A 19,724-nucleotide genomic window follows, 5' to 3' on the forward strand; every position below is an offset into this window, starting at 1 on the left:
AACTGTTTATGGTCTATTGTTTAACTTTATTTATTTTAAATGTTACCATATTTTAATACACGTTTAATCATCTGTTAAGTTCTGCGAGTAGCATGAAGGGACTACAAACTTCTTTTCTTTATACAACCTTGTATGATGACCAATAAACAACCTTGTAACGTTCATACACCATCCCAGGTGGGACTAAAAATGATCTTTGATAGTTTGATCCCGTAGTGATTCTCAGCTTTACTGACCTTCACACACCAGATAGACTGAGGATGTTTGTTTCTAAGTCCCTGTCAAGGAGCCATGAGTTAAATTAGTTTGGTTTCATGTTTTTGCAGATGGCATTCAGACCTTGATGAAACTGGCCAGGCTCAGGTTGATGCAGCGAGCTTCCTCTGGGATTTCCATGTGGCGGATAGTGATGTGTGGCATGATGGACAACACCAGCGACTGGAGCGCCTGGTGGAAACTTTCAGGGAAGCGCTGCGGCCGCGGCATCTAAAGAGATGGTCAGGGAAAATAGGAAATGAAAGATCGCTTGAACTGAAGGCATTAAAAAGGTGAAATGTCGGAAACATTATGACAGATTACCAGCACACAGATAAACTTGGAGGTATACTTTTTCTCGGAACAGACCACAGTTTAACTTCTTCTTAGTAGCAGCACACAGCTCCAGCCATTCCTTTGTTTACTTCTAGACAGCTGGCATTGCTGGTAAATGCAGACTAACGGCATCAGAGTGTGGAGCAGATACATGGCTTAATTATTCACTGTGAGTCTCCTGTTCTTTCTTTGAGTGTGTGTGAGGTTTATTTATAAGTGTTGTCATGTCTTGTAACATCCAGGGTTTTTCCTGCATAAAGACATACAAGGTGGTCACCTCTGTCAAATTTTGTCCCGACTCCACCTCTGACAGGTATATTCATATATATATATATATTCATGGTAAACACAGTTTTCTAGCAAGCGTTGCTCCGATTTCTGTCTTTTGTAACTGCATTACGCTGACGTGATAATGCTGTGTGCCGGGAAAAGATGCTTCCAAAACTTCCAGAGAAGAAGAAAAGAGCGGTCGGTCTGTTTGGCTGGACCGCAGCGCTTTCAAAATGAACACACACAAAGCAAAATTAATCAAACTAAACTGCTTTCCCCTGCCGTTTGATCCTTCAATATAGTTTTATATCAGCAGGCCTTTGCGCTGCGAATGGCAGTCTGCTCTATGCGCCTCTCCATGTGTGACTGAACGCCGTCCTGTAAAGCGACTACAAAGCCAGAGTGTTTGTTGTCCCCCCCCCCCCCCAACTTTATCAAATAGAAAAGTTCAAACAAACATCTGAGAACATGACTTACACATTTACATAGAAAAGCAAATACTTTAAATTAGGAAGTAAAATAAATAAAATGATGATGAGGCTGCCTTATGGTATATATTGTGAAGGTGTGAGAGGCGATAACTTAAAATACAATTCTTTTTAAATACATTTTAAATGCTTCAAAAACAGGAGATCTACATTTGTGTAAATATTATTTTGCCAGCAGATACTGAAGCTATTAAGTATTGAATTTCAGTCTCAAACAGAGCTTAACCGTGTCATGTGACATGCGTCAGTAAGAACAAATATTACCGGGCCCACTGCAGAAACTTGCAGATGAACATTTAATATCCAGGAATTTCCATCTGCTACACTACAAGAGGAGCCCTGTGAGCTATAAATGAAAGCAACAGCTTGTGTTACATTTGATTTGATTTAACTGGGTAAATTAACACATTCGTTTTTATGTTGTACTTGATTTAATGTTAAACACGGCTCCTTCATTTCTTTAGACTAAAATATGCTTTAATGTGGTAAATGTCCTGTTCTTCACTCCTAAAGTTATCAGCGTGCGTGTGATCAGGATGGTTGCCACCCCTCTGCCTCATGTTGAGCCAGGAAAAGGCCTGACATCACATGTGGTATAAATTTGCCTGCGAGATCCAGATATAGACATTTGACCTTTGGACAGTGTCACAAGTAACGACTCACATTGCTAAACGCACAGATGTGGGGGAAAAAAAAACTTGTGAAAAAAAACTGTGCAAAGGAAGAAAAAATCAGTTAACACCGACCTTTATGCGGTTTCCCTCTTGCAGGTACTGGGCCATGGATTTGGCCATGGTTTCAAAGAAGAACCAGGAGTACTGGGATAAAAGAGGATTGGAGTTAGACTACTATGGGTATTTCACAATATATACCTTTCCTAGGAAAGAACAACCCTTGCAATGATGGGTATTTACCAATAATTCGAAATGTCACAGAAATAACACAGAAAGGTGAGAAGTACAGTACAAGCAGCTACATGTTTGAGGATGTCTTCTCTAGCAGTGGCCACAGCAGAAACCACATGAAGGACATGACGAGCCATTTTAAAGGTAGGTATGCCACACGCTGTTCAATACTGGTACTACAGCTGGACTGGTGGGAGAAATGTATGGACGGACAAAGTGACAAAGAAAAATCAGACCACACACCTTGAGCAGTTTATTGCTGGTGTTGAAATCAGCCGTTTGCTTGAGGGTGGCTGTTACAGCGGTGGCCAGCACCTCATGAGTGGTCGCTGAGTTTCCTGACGCACGGTTGTTGGTCACAAACACATACTAAGATGAGAGAAAACACAAACAAACACACAAATCCACATGAGATCCACTTTAAACTGACAACTTTGATGTTATAACCCTCGTAGCAGTGTCCATGTTGGTAGGTTACCTTGACAAAAGAGCGCAGGTACTGTTCCAGACCCTCCTCGTGACATCTGGAGACTATATGTATGATCACGCTGAAGGCACAGAGCAGGGCAGTGTTATGAGACAAACATTTTATCAGCATTAAATAGCGAAAAAAGTGAAACACAAGTGAACAACTGACCGAAGGGAGTTGACGGCAATCTCGTGGGTTTCTTTGGTCGCTGCTGTGAGCACCTCAAACAGCTGCATCAGCACCGTTGGCAGGAAGTTGATGGTTACATGAGTCTCCATGGCATGCAGGCACTACGGGAGGGAAGAAATGCATGAAGAGACAGGAAAGTCATGTCAAACTTGGATTTCAAAACGTTACAGAATATACTAAATATTTAATATATAATATTAAATTATATATTAAATAATAATGTTTTTTAATTTATGTGAAAAGGCGTTCGTACTGATATTGAACACCACAGGTGATGGGAGTGATGGGGATGGATGTATATGAGAGAGACCGTACTGGAAGTTCTCAAAAACACTGATTAATAATTTAATTTAATCGTTGAGCTGATAAAATGTTCTGAACCGTAAGCTCAGCCCCTACATCATCCGGAGCTGCACTTAGTAAAGGATCAGTATCTGTAAAGTGCTCTGAACTGACTGCACTGCCTCACGGTATCTCACCTTCAGGTATTTGATCAGTTCTGCTGGGCTGCCCTCTGACGTCGTCCTCATCAGCTGGTAGTGCTGGAAGAATTTGTGTAGATGGAGGTCCTGCGGAGGAAACGGTACAATATCACTATCATCCGCATTATTATACCAGCTACCTTAAGGCATGTTCTACATGTATGTGAGTATTTTAAGAATGTGTGAAGAATAAAGTGCTGTACCTGGGCATATATTGTTGATGCTATACGGGTCCTCACTTTGAACAGTGTCTTGGCATTTTCCACCCACTTGATATCTGGTTGGGACTGAAGTACACACAAATAAGAAGCATTTTAAGTTTTTTTTCAGGAAAGTATCTTTATTGAGACACAACATATGAAGAAATTATGCAGTGACAATTTTATATCTGCACATTTAGCTTACAAGTTAGCAATTTCAATGAGCACACCTACCAAAAGACTGAATCACATATCTATAGTGTTTTGTTATTAGCAAGGACTGTACCTTCCTGGTGTCCTGACACAGGTATCCAGGTGGCAACGTGGCTGCTACAGGCAGCTGGAGCTCTACTGACTTCATCCTCCCGTCTTTTAGCAAAGGCATCCAGGAGTAACCCACTGGAACATATGAAAGTGTCAGTATTGGGCTTATGTGGCCTCATTTATCAGGATAAATAACTAAAAACAGCATAAAATACTATAAATATATAGCATGGAGACTGTAGCCAGCAATTTGCTTTTCTTTTCTTTTTTAATAATGCATTCATGGACACATACACATGCAGTCACAGGCAGAGGAAATTCCCAAGCCGACTCACCCAGTGACTCTACTCCCTCTCTCTTCTTGCTGCTGGCCTTGCTGCTGGACTCACAGCTGATATGGTAAAAGGTGAAGAGGATGTGGTGTTTCTCGTGCACGTGGACTGGCAGCTCAACCTTTACCTGCACACATTGGAGCAGGCCGCTGTTTTAAGCTTAAGACATCAGCATCATTTCAGACTTTACACTGACACCAGAATAGGAACATAACGTAGTTATGATACAGAGGACTACTACTTGTAACAATATCAAAAGTTGTCCCAAATACTAAAGATATTTAATTGACAAACAACTCATCAAATCAATGTTGATTTTATGCTTTACCGTTTGTTAAGACAAATGTCGATGGGCTTTAGATTGACTTGTGTTTATTTTCCAAGGTGAGGTTATTTTTCAATGCTGGCCAAATGATTTTCTCTAATACCAATAGTGGTATTGATAAAAATGTCACACAAGAGGGCAGTCCTGGGCTTTAGGAGTTCGTTCACGCGAGGTGAAAGTTCATGGAAGTGCTTCCGCTGCAGCCAGGTGGAAAAAGACACCATCTTTAGGTGAATTAGTTTGAGCCGGAAAATGTGCTCAAGTGAAACAAAGGGGGGAAAGAGAAGGACACACTAACTGCTGACGGTGTGCATCGGTGTTTCATTTACATTACTGAGGTGTTAATAGTTCACATTTGTGTCTGATTTAAAGAGTTAAATTAAAAGTTATATTGCTTGTAATGCTTACAGAGACCTATAATAAGCAGGTATTCTACATGGAAAAGTAATCCTGCATGAAAGTGATATTTGTGCATATTTCTTTTTCCCTTTGGTAACTTCTCTTTTTATGGTTTCTCCAACAAACTCCAACAAACTGACAGCAGTTGGAATTGTATCAATTCCAACTGCTGGGTGTGTACATTCAAATAAACACAAAGAAGGACGATTTGAAGGAGCTGAGTTGCGCATGCGTCCTCTGTCATCTCCTAAGCCTTTTTCGACTTCAAGGCAGTCTTAAAGCCAAACCCCAAGTAACTCTTGAAAAGTGGATTTTATCTCAATCGCGCTTTCGCAGGCAAAGATAGCTGGAATGCATTAGCAGCTGTTTTTGACTTCACTCTACTCTGGGATACAACTCTAAAAAAAATGTCACTCATGTTCTACATCGCTGGACGTTTAGAAAAGTGTGGCTTCATCATGTTTCTCACTCTTCTAGGAATAGCGTTTTTCACACTTTTTTTGTTTGTTTAAAATAAACTGGTATAAAATGAATTTAAAGTGGGGCATCTTGTTTGCTCAGCTGTCTTATCATACACATCAAAAGGTGCAAGTTTGCCTATCACTCCCCAGTCTTTTGATGTTGAATTGATAAAGCACTTAAAACACCATGGCACGCAAGTGATACAGCACTTTCATAAACCTCAAAAAATAACACATCTTATCCACCAGGGGGCAGCAACAGCAAGGAAATATATTTAGTGTCGCGCACATGTTGATTTTCTTACAGGAAATGACACATACTGACCTGCAGAACTCCTTTCCCACTACTTTGGATCAAGTAACCAACAAACAGCTTAAGATGTTTGGATCAATGTGGATGAATATCACGACTCTCCAATTTATGACATTAGCTTAAATCATTGTTTTCTCTTGGGAAAGTCAGAAACATCTATAAGATTGTGACAACATTTCAGGCTGTCATTTTTGTCCTGCTTGGGTAATATGTGACTGGAAGCTGAAGCAAGTGGAGGTAAATCCCAGAGGGCATGTCTCTGTGTGTGACAGGGGGCTCTTAAGATCCTAATCCGTTCGCTATCAGGGCCATATGGACCTCCTGTGATCTACCGCTCTAACAGTATCCTGAATGTACCTATTTAGCTGAGCTTCATGTGTGACTGTTTGACCGGACTAGTGTGAGATCACAGCTCTACCCTGAGACAGATTTATGGGATTACCCCAGTGCTGAGGAATGTTAGTTTTGAACACATCGACTGATCTAAGGTGACAGCATCTTAATAATCACCATCATCATAATAATAATAATCAGAGTTTTATAATTCCTGCTCCAGTTCTTATTGTTTCCTCTTTAAATCTAATTCAGTGTCAATAAGGTGTGGCCTGAGGAGCTGTCTCGGATCTTATCTGCCACAGGGACTGTCCTGTTCATACATGTACTGTACCACACACACATAAAAACCAAACATTTTGTACTGGCTGCGCTGGCAGAGCTCACGTTTTTAGGGATTGAAAGTACAGTATCATAAATCAGACCCGAGCTCATGAATGTGGGTCTGACTGGGCAACAGGCGATTACTTGTGACAAAGGGGACAGTTTGGATGCAGCATAAATCGACCTGTTTTCAAGTTACAACCTCTGGGCGATCCAATCTTCAACTTTCACAATCCTGTTATAAAAGCTTAAAGAGAACATCCTCTCAGTCAGACGTGTATCTAATGTAAAACCTAGAACCTTCGCAAGCTTCCACTGCCTCTGATTAAATCTCCCGAGAGGTGTGCTGTGCATGACAGTGTCAATCACCTGAAAGTCACATGCCTGTAAAACCGCTGATGAATGTACCTAATGTGTGGAATTTGAGTCGACGCTTTGGGTGAATGAGGTTGGGATAATGAGGATCTCACCTCGTCGTAGAACTCCGGGCTCTGATTGTGGTGCAGGACGGCTGCGTAGGTGCTGCTGGTGAAGAGCGAGTCTCCCGGCTTGCCGTAGATGCACTGAAAGGCAAGCAAAGCGCATCAGTCATCCAACTCCAGGCCCTTTAATGTGGGGCCACGGCGGTGAGTAAGTGCACGGAAACCCGTGATTACCAGCATCATTTGGAGAAAAGGACGGGGTGAGTGTGAGCCCTTCATCAAGAGGTTAAACAAGGAATTCAAAAACCAGAAAGGGGAACCTGAAATTATCAAAAGCGTGGCGTCTGACTAGACAAGAGGGACGTCATCACGAAAGATTATACACATTTTCAGGCCTCACAAAGCACTGTTTATCAGTTCTCGCTCCTCTGCTCGAGAAAAACAAAGACAGATCTCTGACTGCACATGTGATGACATTTATTTTTCTTTCCAAAGGGCAGAGAGCCGTTAGCATATGCAAATTTGGGTTACTTTATGAATGTACTCTCAAACACTAGAAGCAGCCAAAGCTGTTTTGTATCAGAGCGGCAGCCACTGCAGGAACAAGTTTTGTGGGAAAAATAAACCTGTGTGGCAAGGTCAAGCTTGACCAGGTCAGGATATTTCTAATGGGGGGGGGGGGTAGACAGACCTGTTCGAACGGCTGGTTTGATACTGTAATTAGGATGCTAACAATTGTAGACATCTCTAATGAACAATAATGAGCAGCGCAGGCCAGAGGAAGGATGGCGCTCTGGAGCCAACTGATGATGACTCAAATTGAGAACGATAGGAGCGGGGATCAGGAAAAAAGCTGGAGCCTGTACAGGAGGACTAGAGGAGCCTGGAGGTTGGGAGAGGCTTTTAGAAAGACAGAGACGGGGGACATGAATCAAATTCTCAGCTCAGTCTGGGAAGAAGCAAAGATCTGTTGTTGCAGATCACAAGGTAAAATAGGAGTTGCGCACCACCATGGAAAAAAACCAACTCATTCCAGAGGCTCTTTGAAAAAGCAGCAAGTAGGGGAGGGCTGATGGGAGTCCCGATTACCTGACTCACTCAGGATGAGGGCCGAGGTGTGGCCTGAGGAGCTGTCTCGGATCTTATCTGCCACAGGGACTGTCCTGTTCATACATGTACTGTACCACACACATATAAAAACCAAACATTTTGTACTGGCTGCGCTGGCAGAGCTCACGTTTTTAGGGATTGAAAGTACAGTATCATAAATCAGACCCGAGCTCATGAATGTGGGTCTGACTGGGCAACAGGCGATTATTTGTGACAAAGGGGACGGTTTGGAGGCAGCATAAATCGACCTGTTTTTTTAAGTCATAACCTCTGGGCGATCCAATCTTCAACTTTCACTGTTTGTAAACTGGTTTCTGTACTTCAAGCATTGTTTGAGACCAGACTGCGTGGGTGTGTGTTTGTCTGTTCAACAGTATCCAAGATATAATACGCATGACTGCACGCTGATCTGTCTGTCTGGACCGTCCTAATCAAGACCATCGAGTTTAAATGCTCCGGTGTTTGAAAATCAAAGAAATGTGAAAAGGAAAACAATCCACGGTGCTTTTGATGAGCCTTTCCACCCGCAAATATTTGATATGTGTGGCCAGAGAGAAATAAGGAGGAAGAGAAGAGAGGAAAAAAGAGTGACCATTCATTATCTGCTCCTGCCAGCTATAATAACCAGCTTCTGTAAGCTTTTCCTTTCTCCTCTTCGGGCCCCTCAGCTGCACTCTGACTTCCACTTTGGGAAAAGCAATAAAAAGAAAGTTTTATCATGTTTTGAGGCCTCTGCTATTGATCAAATCTCCCGTACAACATTCCACACGTCTTCATGACAGTATTGTTTCTGAGACATTTGTGCCGGACTTCTGATAATCTGTTGAGAAAGAAGTGCATGCTTGTTTCACCAATCCTTATATCCCTCTGTTTTATTGCTTTACTTTAATCTAAATTTTAAATATTTATAAACTTTACCTGGACTGTATTTTCTGACATTTTCCCCTTTCACTTGTATCTCCTGCTATTTGTGCATGTATATCATACGCTCATCACTCTGGATGATGTTCCCGCCTGTCAGTGTCAGCCTACATTATATTATCGCATTGGGTGGACAATTGATTTGCTTAAGTATGACATTTCAAGTGCTGTAGTTACAAAACCATAAAGTATTTCGCTTCAGACATTTGGCAGGCCCCTGTATCTCCTGTATTGAAGCCACTTGTAGGAAATAGAATCTGGCATTTCAAGAATGAAGTAAAAAAAGTTGTTTCCAGAATAAAGTGATTTTACAAGTAATATTTTGAGAATAATGTCTAGAATCCACGAGACAAAAATCATGCTGTTAGGATAAAAACATCACACATATTGTATGGCAGGTACTATTTTTCCTTGCAAAAGATTACCAAGTCCTCACTGCGCTCTAGACGCTGCTTCAAATCATGTCCAGTTATTGACTCCAACAAAAAGTAAATGGTTCCATTTCATTACAACGTCCTAAAAAACCTTTATAATAATAATGTGTAATATTTCAACTTTTCTCAAAATATTTTATTAACTTTATTCTGAAAATCACAGATAAGTTCTAATGGCCCAAAAACTCTACATCTAATCAGCACTAATTCAAAGACTAGACACACCTTCAAGCAAAAGAGAGCCTAAGTGCCTCCCCTAGCAGTGGACCACCACTGGACCTTATTTCGTAAAAAATTATGCACGGTAGTAAATGGGGAGAAACAACAGAAACAACAATTTTTTTGATCCCATTTGAACTGTGCCCTCAAATACACTTTGTTTGTCAATTTAAAATATAATTTTGCATGTCAAAAGAAGTCACAGTGTTTTGTAAAACTGTCCAAGTATTAGACTGAAAGACCACAAACGCGAATGTTACATCATAACTGTTTCTCTAAATGACGTAAGCTAACGTTAATGAAGATAACATTAATGAAGCTAACGTTAATGAAGCTAACGTTACTGAAGCAAACGGTACTGGAGCTAACGTCAAAGAACTTATATGTGTAGATTATGTAAGTAAAAGACCAGCAGTCGTTGGAGTAAGCACATCAGGTGTGAGACTTTTGTGCGTGGAACACAGCTAAGTTCCCTAACTAGTAGCAAGCAATGAACATTACCTTAGCATTACAGCGTTAACATATTCATGACGTATATCGTGCGAGACAAGAGATGTAGTTCTTTCGCACAAAACTAAATGTTACTTTACTGTTTTATGACAAACTGAGACTTTCTAGACCTACAAAATTAACTTCAAAATTAATAAACATAAGAAGTGTAATTCAGGGCGCAATTCAAATGAGATATGTGTATCATTACCAAATACAGTATCTTACATATTGCAATATATACAGTTCAAACAACTCACCTTTAAAGCGGTGGCACCTTCTTCGTCTGAATCTCGGAACTGGATGCAGATTGCTATGTTTCTAGCCTGGCGTGGAGGAAACATTACATCATTCAGTCAATGCACACAGCAGAGCAAATCATCAGTGAGAGTGAGTGTGACCCCTAAAGTCAAATCAGTCATACGTGATCATTGTTAACAGATTTTCATCTACTATCCCCACCATCACCGCTCTTAGTCACGCACCTTGGTGAAGGTCTTCTGGTTGTCGTATTTGAGCTGCAGGGGGGAGATGTAGAGCTGGTTCTTGTAAGTGGTATAGGGGTAGTTGTATTTGGCCTCCTCCGGAAGGAACTCCTCGACCTCCACTGAAACCCGCTCACAGCCATCCTCGAAGGGCTTGACGGGAATGTATGAGGAAGTCACCGTATCTGGGGGACAGAGCGCACGAGTTAGGGAACCAAACCTCAACTGCTGTGTTTCCTGTTTTTTGTGCCATAAAAAAAGTCAACTCAAGGTCATTAAGTATATTTGTACAGTGCTAACACCTAAACTCACCCACTGATATTCATTACAAAAACAGCTGAGACCTTCAAATCAAATGGTCAAAGTGGTTTTGAGCGAAACCACTCCATGCTTTTTCTCCATCACCCAGAATGCTTCCCCCTTTCCTATCCTTTATCCTTCTTTACTTTGTGACCCCCAAACTGACTTTCATTCATGTTTTTTTGTGAAAATAAGAATGCGTGCAGCTCCTTCACATCTACATTGTGCAAAGGTTAGTGTGTGTTTAAGGCCAGCACTCAACTTGTGAGGACAAGGAAAGGGTTAAGAAATTACAACATACTTGAGAAGTCAGGTGGGACACACTCAATGGTGACATTCAGCTGTCCTGGGATGATCTGAAGCTTGTTCTTCTCAGGTCTGACGGGGAAAAAAACGAGATTAAGTATAAGAACAAGGTGCAAACAAGACCGAATAAAGAACCTTTCTAAACGTACAAAATGCTATTTATTTATGGGATGACCTCAGTGAGGTAAATCCAGCACCAAAGTTGTCACCTATGCAGTACCTTTAGAAATATAGACTTTCAAAGGCATACATGTGGAAGGGCACGAGTGTTTTGAGTAACTAAGTAACTAAGCACTCGCTAAAATAGTAGAAGAGCGGTGATGACTCACTTCCTGATGTCTGCCAGCAGCTTGATGATATCGTCAGTAGAGATTTTGCTGCTGTCCTGGCGGTAGAGAGGAGAAAACTTCCCATCCATGTCCAGGCTGCCCTGAGCGTCTTTGAACACCTGCCTAGAAACACATTACACGTGGCTACAGCGCCTGCCTCACGCAAACAGCCAAATATTCACATTTTCTACCAGGGTTATATCAATATGTTAATGCTAGCGTAATGTAGTCCTATCACGTTTAAACTGGCAGTTGGCCATATATACTGCATTATGTTTACTGTAATATGTTTTGCATCACTACTACTCTGGTTCTTTACTACTACTACTGTTTGCTGCTGAGCTGATTCCAACATTGTGTCTATTAAGCCCGTGTAGCAAAAGCAACACGTTAGCAGAGCAGCTTCACACCTCCGTCTGTGTTTACACAGGATGCGTTCGGGCACAGCGTTGAGTGTGGGTCACTGGTGTTTTGGTACTGCTCAGAGACCAAAACATAACCACTGTAGTTACACGCATAAAACTGAAGAAGATAAGACTTGAAGCAGAAAAATACGCTCCGGGGTAAAAAAACAAGCCGTTACGCAGCCTGTATAGATAGCTGGATTGATTAAAATAGAATTAAAATCTGTTCCATCAGATGTGCATGAAATGAACCACTGAGAAATGTGCCAGGTTTAAATTATGATTCTTTGTCACAATCAGTCCCAGACGTGTGTTAATAATCCACTGAATTCAATATTTGGAATATCTTGAAAATGATCAAACCCAAAAAATATCAGGTGAACCTGATCCAATCAATCACCTACTGAAAACCTGTTTTTTAAAATAATGTGTGACTTATACATACATTATATGTGAATAAACCGTTTTAAAATTGTGCATTAGCGTATTATGATGACATTTCTTTTGCATTCATATTATGCTGTTCCAAAGATAAATCCAAACAGATTTATTACTGCGGAATATTTTGACTCATGGATTATTCCGGTCTTACTTGGCAGCCCAGGCAAATGGCATCCTGTACTGGCCCAAGCGTTGGCATGTCTGCTTGGCAGCTTTAAGCACTTTCTGAGCAGTCTGCAGAAACACGGGAGAAGACAAAAACACAAAACAACAAAATAATCAATACAGAAGAGAAAAGGCAGAGGCTGAATGTTAAACTGCTGCTTAGTTAAAGTCTTTATATGAGTTGAAAAATAAAGGGCAGCGCACCTTGTTGGTGTCAGAGGTCTTGATGTAGGGCTCGGCACAGTGCGTGATGCCATTCTGTAACACCTTCTCTACGCGAGCCACCAGAAAGATGTCGGCATGAGGGTTGGTCACTGAAAAGATACCCTGGAGGAGAGATGGAGTGAGGAGGATAATTAGAGTAGGGACCTGCTGATAGAGTCTTCAACAAGATCAGTGGTTGTTATGTGTATTGGCAGACTGTGAGTGTCTCACTACAACCTTCCTTCTAGACTTGTTTCCAGATCAATACTTGGACACATGGATCTGAAGAGAAACTGCTGAGTACTCAAATAAATAGGCGGCAATCAGCAATTAAAACTTGACATGTCTTTTCGTCTTAAATTCCGCCACTGCTTCTCTACAAGAGAAGCGCAGGGGAAGTGGCTGCTGTTAGTAGGTTATACAGGAAAACCACCATGGGGCTCTTCTATTTTTGGTCTTTAAGATTGAAGTGTCAGTCAACACAAACAATCAGGGGACAGAAATTACAAAAAATAAAATAAACATGTTGCTCATATTTAAACACAAATAAAGAACCTCAATGGAGGTTTCTGGGAACAGAAACAAAAAGCTAGTGAGAGGCAGCAGGAAGTCCGTTTCAGCGAAGGTAGTGAAACTACTGAGGGAGCAGTTGCACTATCTAACAGGCGTGCATAGCTTTAGATCAAAAAAGATGTAGATGACAGAAAAACTCCTTAATATACGCACTTCAAACATATTCAATTTGTGAATTATGTAATGAACTGGAGCAGAGGCCGTCGGTTTCACGAGAGCTGCTGATGCAGTGGAGACATAAGTAGTGGAGGCTCTGTCCTTGGACCACACCCAATGCACCTAAATTAAACTGTGGTCTGCCGAGCTATAACAGCTCACTAATCACAGAGGTAGAGCCTGCTCTCTTTGTATGCATTTGTTCGTACGTGTGTGTGCGTGCGTGTGTGTGTGTGTGTGTGTGTGTGCGCGTGTGTGTGTGTGTGTTCTGCTGGTGTAGAACTTTCACATATGTCGGAGGGCAGAACTTACACTAAGCCCATAAATTAGACGTACGGCAGCTCACACCGCTTCTTTTTTTTTTTTATGTCTGCAGCTTTCAAGTTGTGTTTATAACAGTCTGCCTGCTGCCGGTTGCAGCATTCTCTATCAGAAACAGTGTTTCTGCTCTGAGTATTTGTGAGAAAACACTTCCTTTCATCTTAGCCTTTAAGTTATTTGTGTTTTCAGTCTGTTGACGTGACAGCCTAGTCATGTCTCTTGTCATGGAAATGGAAAGTGAGTAAGTTTTATAACCAAACTGCTGCTAATTTACAACAGACACCAGCCTTGCTGAGTGACTTAATCACATTAATGGGCCAAGCAGCCGAAGGTGAGGAACAGGCAGTCTGTGTGTGCGCTGATGTCACAGCACCTGCAGGAGTTTGCAAAAAGGCCTGAGCCAAGAGTAACATGCACATGTGCACTACCCTTTCCGAAATAAACGGTTGACTTTACAGCAAAGACATGTGACCAGACATAAAGTTTAGATCATCAAGCGCTGAGCCGAAATCAGAAAACTGGCAAACCAAATAGGATTCTTAAATCACTTGCAAATGCTAGCTGCATGAACTAAACTGATGTCTTGTGTGGATGCTTCCAAAGTGTTTAAAGGCTGGACGTGGACCAAGCTTTGTCTAGGGAGACACGCTCACCATCTGGAACTACTACCATGGCAAGAAAATTGAAAGCACAGCACTTTGATTAAAAGGGAGAAAGCAGCTTGACAAACACTATCATCATGTTATTTGAAGAAAGAGCTCCGTCACTCATTCATTGCACTGTCAGCTGAGTCCTCTGACGTATGAGGAGCTGCTCTCAGCTGCAGTCAGCATGGGAACGCTGAGCGGTGTTACAGAAATAAATGACAATTCAGCAGTCGCTGCGCTGTGTGGGGACAGAAGACAGCGTCCAACCACAACCTGATGAGGCTTGGAAAATGTAGGATGTGAATAATGGTCCACTGCTGATGATGTACTTTTTTACAAACTTTAGATATTAACAGGCTACTTACTAAATATATTTAATTTACGTTTCTGTTTTTATTCTGCTTTTGTCTGCTCTGTTTCAGAAGACTAAAGTACCGAAAGGTCTTCTGAGGAGACATCACGCAGAGGGGCTTCCTGTAAATGTAACCCCTCTGAACCACAGAGGTTCTTTCATGTGTTTCAACTAGTCAATTTATTGGTGTCTTTGAACAGACACAGAGGTACAAATCAAAAATGCTTTTGCGCTGTTGCTTAAGGTTTCTCTTTTGTACGTCTTCACCTTCTAACAGTTTTTTTATGTTATAAAGTACCTTAAGCTGCACATTGTGAATCAACTACAAGAAACAACCGCAGAACACTGAGATTAAAGTTATTGAGATTGAGGAAGAGCAAACCACACAGTCAAACAACTAGTGCTCATTTTCAGATGGTTCTTCATGTGGCCTAATTTTTTAGGATTAGATTGAAAAGCAGAGAAAGAGCATCTGAAAAAAATTAAGAATCAGTGAAACCCACATCAGCAAATCCTCGAACCTGACAGGATGACAGCGCTGCCAAAACTCTGTGTAAGAAGCGAGCTACGGCACCAGAAAAGCCAGAACTGCAGCACAGCAAGCAAGAGAAAAACCATTAGCTCGAAAAAAGATGTTTAAAATCGCTTGCCTTAAAAGTTTATATTGTTGTTTTATTCTGATTAGATTCTGTTTTTTCTGACACCGACATCAAAATATGTTTCACAGAAAGGATGGAACACTGTGTTACACACACACCTTGATCTGTGTGAATGACACTACAATGATTCAGGTTTCACACCCACTTGTGACTGGCTGTTAATCAGTGAGTCAGGTCAAGTCATTCTTCCTCAGTCAAGTTTCTACCTGCGTAGGGAAGCGTAGCAGAGCCTCCGACACCCTCTGAAGGATAGGCAGGCCGTTCCCTTTCCCCGAGTCTCCGTTCACCATGACGCCTCCTGCCTCCCTGACACCTCCTCCTCCCTCCTCCTCCGACGAAGGGGAGAGCTGGCCAGCGGCGTCGGCCAGCATCTCCCTGACGCAGGGCGGGTTGAGGTCAACGTGGAAGTCGGCCGAGATTTTGCAGCTCTTGGAGACGTCAAAGAGAGCGAGGCTGATGAAGAATGGTTCCACCTGGGGTCGAGCAGAGATACACTTAGGAGCTATTTACACCTGAATACACCAGCCAAGGCTCATTATATCCCAAGATTCATTTACTGGACATCACATTTCACGTTAGCTGTATTTAGCTTAATCCCTCCGTTAAGAATTCACCCCAACTTTTACATTTTTTTAAAGAAATGTTAGGACTAAACATGACCCAGAAGTTAACATGCTGGGGGCATTGAGAGCGATTAACCCTGTAATGTCTGATACGTGTTCTTACATTGTCCTTTCAAGGTTAGCACAGCAAAGTTTTAACTCTTAAACTAATACTAGTGTGACATGATACAAGTTAAATGAATGGCCGAGATGGTGATTAGCCCTACAGTGCAAAAGTCACTTTAAAGCATCTAATGTCGGATGAATTCACTTGTTTTAGTATGGGGTTTGTTACAGATACAAATGTGTATGTGACAGAAAACAAAACAACAGACGCAGAGAGGCAGAAAAATTCAGTGTGTCCACCCTCCACTATGACACCTCAAAGGTCACTGGCTCTCAAATCGTATAAAAACTGCCTCGGCCTGCATTAAGAAGCTGGCAAACCACCAAAAACATTAGCATTAATGCGAGTCTTAATATGAATCTGCCATACTATTATATCTGCAACAAGAAATGTAGATTTTTTCCATTTTTAGAAACTTTTGTCTTACAGTAAATTGAGCCTAAATATGTAAAAATAAATATTTTACATTACAAAATATTGACTTTCTGTATATCAGACAAAGATTAATTAATCTGTGGTTTGAAAGCAAATATTGGCTCGGCAGCAGCGCAGCCCACACATTTTTGAATGACTAAGTGCACTCATGCCAGGATGGATGGTTCCTGCATGATGGACAAGCAATCCAATAAACATTAAACCTAGCGGAGACTGTGGAAAAGGGGAGAGAAAGAGAGAGAGCGCACTGCTTCCAAACCACAAATATGAGTCCGTTCAGTTCTCCTACCATCCCCTCTAATGCACCAGCAAGCAGGAGGAGGAGGTCTAACCCGATGTTTTATGCCTACAGCAAGCCACTCTGACAAAGGCGGAGCTCACATATGCTAAACTGCTGCCTCATGCTACCGGCCGCGCGTCATTCAAGACTTTTCCACATTCATCGGACCTTCTTGCAAGTCCTTGTTTATTTGGAGCAACGCAGTTTAAAGCTCAGGTGGGTTTTTTTTAGCTTAGATTAGAAAAATTAAAACAATAAAGCAGCATCAGTGTGTGGAAGTGCCTGATTCTTTGTTTTCAACTTATTTTATAAAGTAAAATACGAAAGTGTTACAGCGATGTTGGGCTGTGTTCCCCTCTTTCTGGCCTGGTTGCTTCCAGACAGGCCAGCATGAATTATGAAGGTATATTATCTGGGGCAGCACTGCAGTGGGTGAGCACGGTGGAAGTTGTGTGGCGTGAAAAAGAAAACTGTGTGTTGTCATTAGATATGCTTAGGTGCATGCAGACAGTAGAGAGGTATTTTCAGCAGCAGGCCACCTTCAAGTTGCAAAATGTAGTCTTAAAATTGAAGTTCTCTGAGTTCGACATGAAATTGAATATATTAAATTATAATAAAAATGTTACTTTATTATTTCCTTTTGCAATAATGTTTCACTTTACGTCCAACGTTTTAGGGTCAGGTTTATCATCAGTAGTAGTACGTGGAGACGCACAAGTAGCATATAAGCAGAGTATAAAAAAAAATCTTGTGGAGGTAAGGTGTTGACATACATTGGTGAGGACGCCGTCACCCTTCTCACTAACGCAGCCCTGGAGACTGAAGGTCAGGTCGTGGCAGCTGACCACGATGCGGCGGCCAAAGCGCTCCTCAAATGGCTTAACATCTGGCTCGATGCCTGAGAAGTCCAGCCTCTGGATATCGGAGAAGGAGGAGGAAGAGGGGGGGGAGAAGGGAAGAAGGAAGCAGCAGGCATGAAGGCGGGAGATGAAACAACACAAGGAGAAAAATTGATCCAGTGGAGAGGAGAGAGGGTACAGTAGAAGGAAAAAGTGTAGATTTTGGAAAGGGGAGGAATGAACAAATAGTCTGAATCAATGGTGAAATAAATAAATGATTGGACAAAGAAACGTTGTAAGAAGCATATTCGATACCTGGGTCTCAGGATCCAGAGAGAAAAGCTTTTGTCTGCCTTCATTCCTGTTGATCTTATTGAGCTGGTCTGTCTCCCTGGCGTACTGCAGACACACAGAGAGTAGAAGAATGCATGGAACAAAAAATGTATTAGGTATTTATTCATTTACAGGGGCATGTCGTTTTTTTACTATTATCTGACCATTTAGTAACTCTCATCCAATGAAAAAACCTATATACATGAGTGACTGTACGACGTTTTAGAGAAACAGAAACTGGTTTCAAAACAAAAGTAATATCTCACACAACAGTGGGCCTACGCAGGGTGTAAGGTGCCTCTTAGTGTTTTCTCTGCTAGTAAACCAACACAAACGCAGACACAGAGCGGGACAGAGAAGAAGATGAGCAGTCGACAGACCCAGACAGAAGGAGAATGAAGAGAATCTAATGGAGACAAACAAATCAAAGCCTCAGGTCACGGTAAGAGCCCTAATCCATCTCCTCCCCCACTTCCCCTCCCCTTGTTTCTGCTCTCTCTCTGTGACCAGCCTGCAGCCAAAACTCAAGTGATCTTTTTGCATGGAGTGGGAGAAAGCGGTGCTGGAGTGGCCCAGAGCAAACGGAGTGCAACAGCAGCGCAGAGCACAGAGGGCTTTGTTGTCTGTGTGTAGCTCTGGCTTTGCAGACATATTAAAACGGCGCGGCCGCTGTGGAATAAACACTGCTGCTCTCAGACCTGACTCAAACAGAGAAAGTCCGACTAAACCAACTCAGCTCTTCTATGGCTCTTCCATTATGTAGACGTTTACAAACAAGAGATTATAGGGTCTGGTACAAAAGCTCATTTTTCATTAAATTCTTTGGTCATAAAGAAACGGCTTTTTATGTTTAATTCCTATTATCTGTGAGGTCCCACATAAAAACAAGAAATTCTACAAATAAATTATAATGATATTAATACACCGGCGCACAAGGGGTGTAAATAATAATCCATCCATCCATCGTCAACCGTTTATCCTGCGTACAGGGTCACGGGTGGCTGGAGCCAATCCCAGCTGCCATTGGGCAAAAGGCGGGGTACACCCTGGACAGGTCGCCAGTCCGTAAATAATAATATCATGTCAAATTCACAAAAATAAACATTTGAAATGTACAATATTAAATGTTTCTGTATATCTACAGCATGTCACAAACTCAGCCAATCCGTCCAAATTAAACAAATAACAATCCTCCCACGCTTCTTACCTTCATAAGTTCAGGGTGTAGGCTCCTCCCGAGGCTCTCCAGCAGGCTCTCACCTTTGCCTTGGCTGACAGTGTCGTCATCTGATTGAACAGGACAGTGACAACACATTAATTAAAGGTACTCAGGGTGCAGCCGACCCTGCTCACTCTCCGTTCCTCTAATGGCAACAGCCATCTTTTTTGGGTGGCCTCCCAGTCGCTCATCAGCATCCCGGAGATTTGTGACCAAGCTGGGCCTATTGGGTTTCGCTAGAGCATTCTGCAGAGAGCGCATGATTATAAAAGGAAAAAGTGCCCACGGATGCTGGCAGGACGTCCACAAACTGCATAAAACCACTGGCGCTCTTCCACAGCTCAGAACAAGCAACAAGTTCAACAATTCACCGTGGCTGCCCCCCTGAAGAAACGCACACTGGAGAGAATTTGGGAGTGAAACTAAAGACTTTAACAGATAAAAACAGCATTCAGATTCCTGAGCTTTGATTCACTTTACGTACCTGCACAGTTAAACATACATTAGAAAAATTGTCGGCTGATGTGCAAAAATATCCCTTCAATCTCTCCACTGGCAGCAACTATAAGTCTAGTGTTAAACCTACTTATTGCTTATGTATGATTAT

The 19,724-nt window shown here is 41.9% G+C and overlaps 1 protein-coding gene across 3 annotated transcripts in view; it reads right to left on the reverse strand.

The window, feature by feature from the left end:
* The window catches only part of dock11 (dedicator of cytokinesis 11), a 69,198-nt gene that overhangs the window by 36,308 nt on the left and 13,166 nt on the right, over nucleotides 1–19,724 (reverse strand). For all 3 annotated transcript variants that reach the window (XM_046064167.1, XM_046064166.1, XM_046064168.1), the window contains 20 exons: nucleotides 19,106–19,185; nucleotides 17,881–17,964; nucleotides 17,500–17,640; nucleotides 15,489–15,755; nucleotides 12,575–12,697; nucleotides 12,357–12,439; nucleotides 11,361–11,483; nucleotides 11,027–11,103; nucleotides 10,426–10,610; nucleotides 10,201–10,266; nucleotides 6,816–6,908; nucleotides 4,194–4,317; nucleotides 3,881–3,993; nucleotides 3,598–3,681; nucleotides 3,392–3,481; nucleotides 2,892–3,013; nucleotides 2,733–2,802; nucleotides 2,498–2,623; nucleotides 2,096–2,167; nucleotides 340–486 (listed from right to left, as the gene is read on the reverse strand). In XM_046064167.1, coding sequence (XP_045920123.1) covers nucleotides 340–486; nucleotides 2,096–2,167; nucleotides 2,498–2,623; nucleotides 2,733–2,802; nucleotides 2,892–3,013; nucleotides 3,392–3,481; nucleotides 3,598–3,681; nucleotides 3,881–3,993; nucleotides 4,194–4,317; nucleotides 6,816–6,908; nucleotides 10,201–10,266; nucleotides 10,426–10,610; nucleotides 11,027–11,103; nucleotides 11,361–11,483; nucleotides 12,357–12,439; nucleotides 12,575–12,697; nucleotides 15,489–15,755; nucleotides 17,500–17,640; nucleotides 17,881–17,964; nucleotides 19,106–19,185 — 2,270 coding nt within the window. The remainder of the gene's footprint in view (nucleotides 1–339; nucleotides 487–2,095; nucleotides 2,168–2,497; nucleotides 2,624–2,732; nucleotides 2,803–2,891; nucleotides 3,014–3,391; nucleotides 3,482–3,597; nucleotides 3,682–3,880; nucleotides 3,994–4,193; nucleotides 4,318–6,815; nucleotides 6,909–10,200; nucleotides 10,267–10,425; nucleotides 10,611–11,026; nucleotides 11,104–11,360; nucleotides 11,484–12,356; nucleotides 12,440–12,574; nucleotides 12,698–15,488; nucleotides 15,756–17,499; nucleotides 17,641–17,880; nucleotides 17,965–19,105; nucleotides 19,186–19,724) is intronic.

Source organism: Micropterus dolomieu, linkage group LG12, assembly GCF_021292245.1.
Source record: "Micropterus dolomieu isolate WLL.071019.BEF.003 ecotype Adirondacks linkage group LG12, ASM2129224v1, whole genome shotgun sequence".
NCBI classification, from domain to species: domain Eukaryota; kingdom Metazoa; phylum Chordata; class Actinopteri; order Centrarchiformes; family Centrarchidae; genus Micropterus; species Micropterus dolomieu.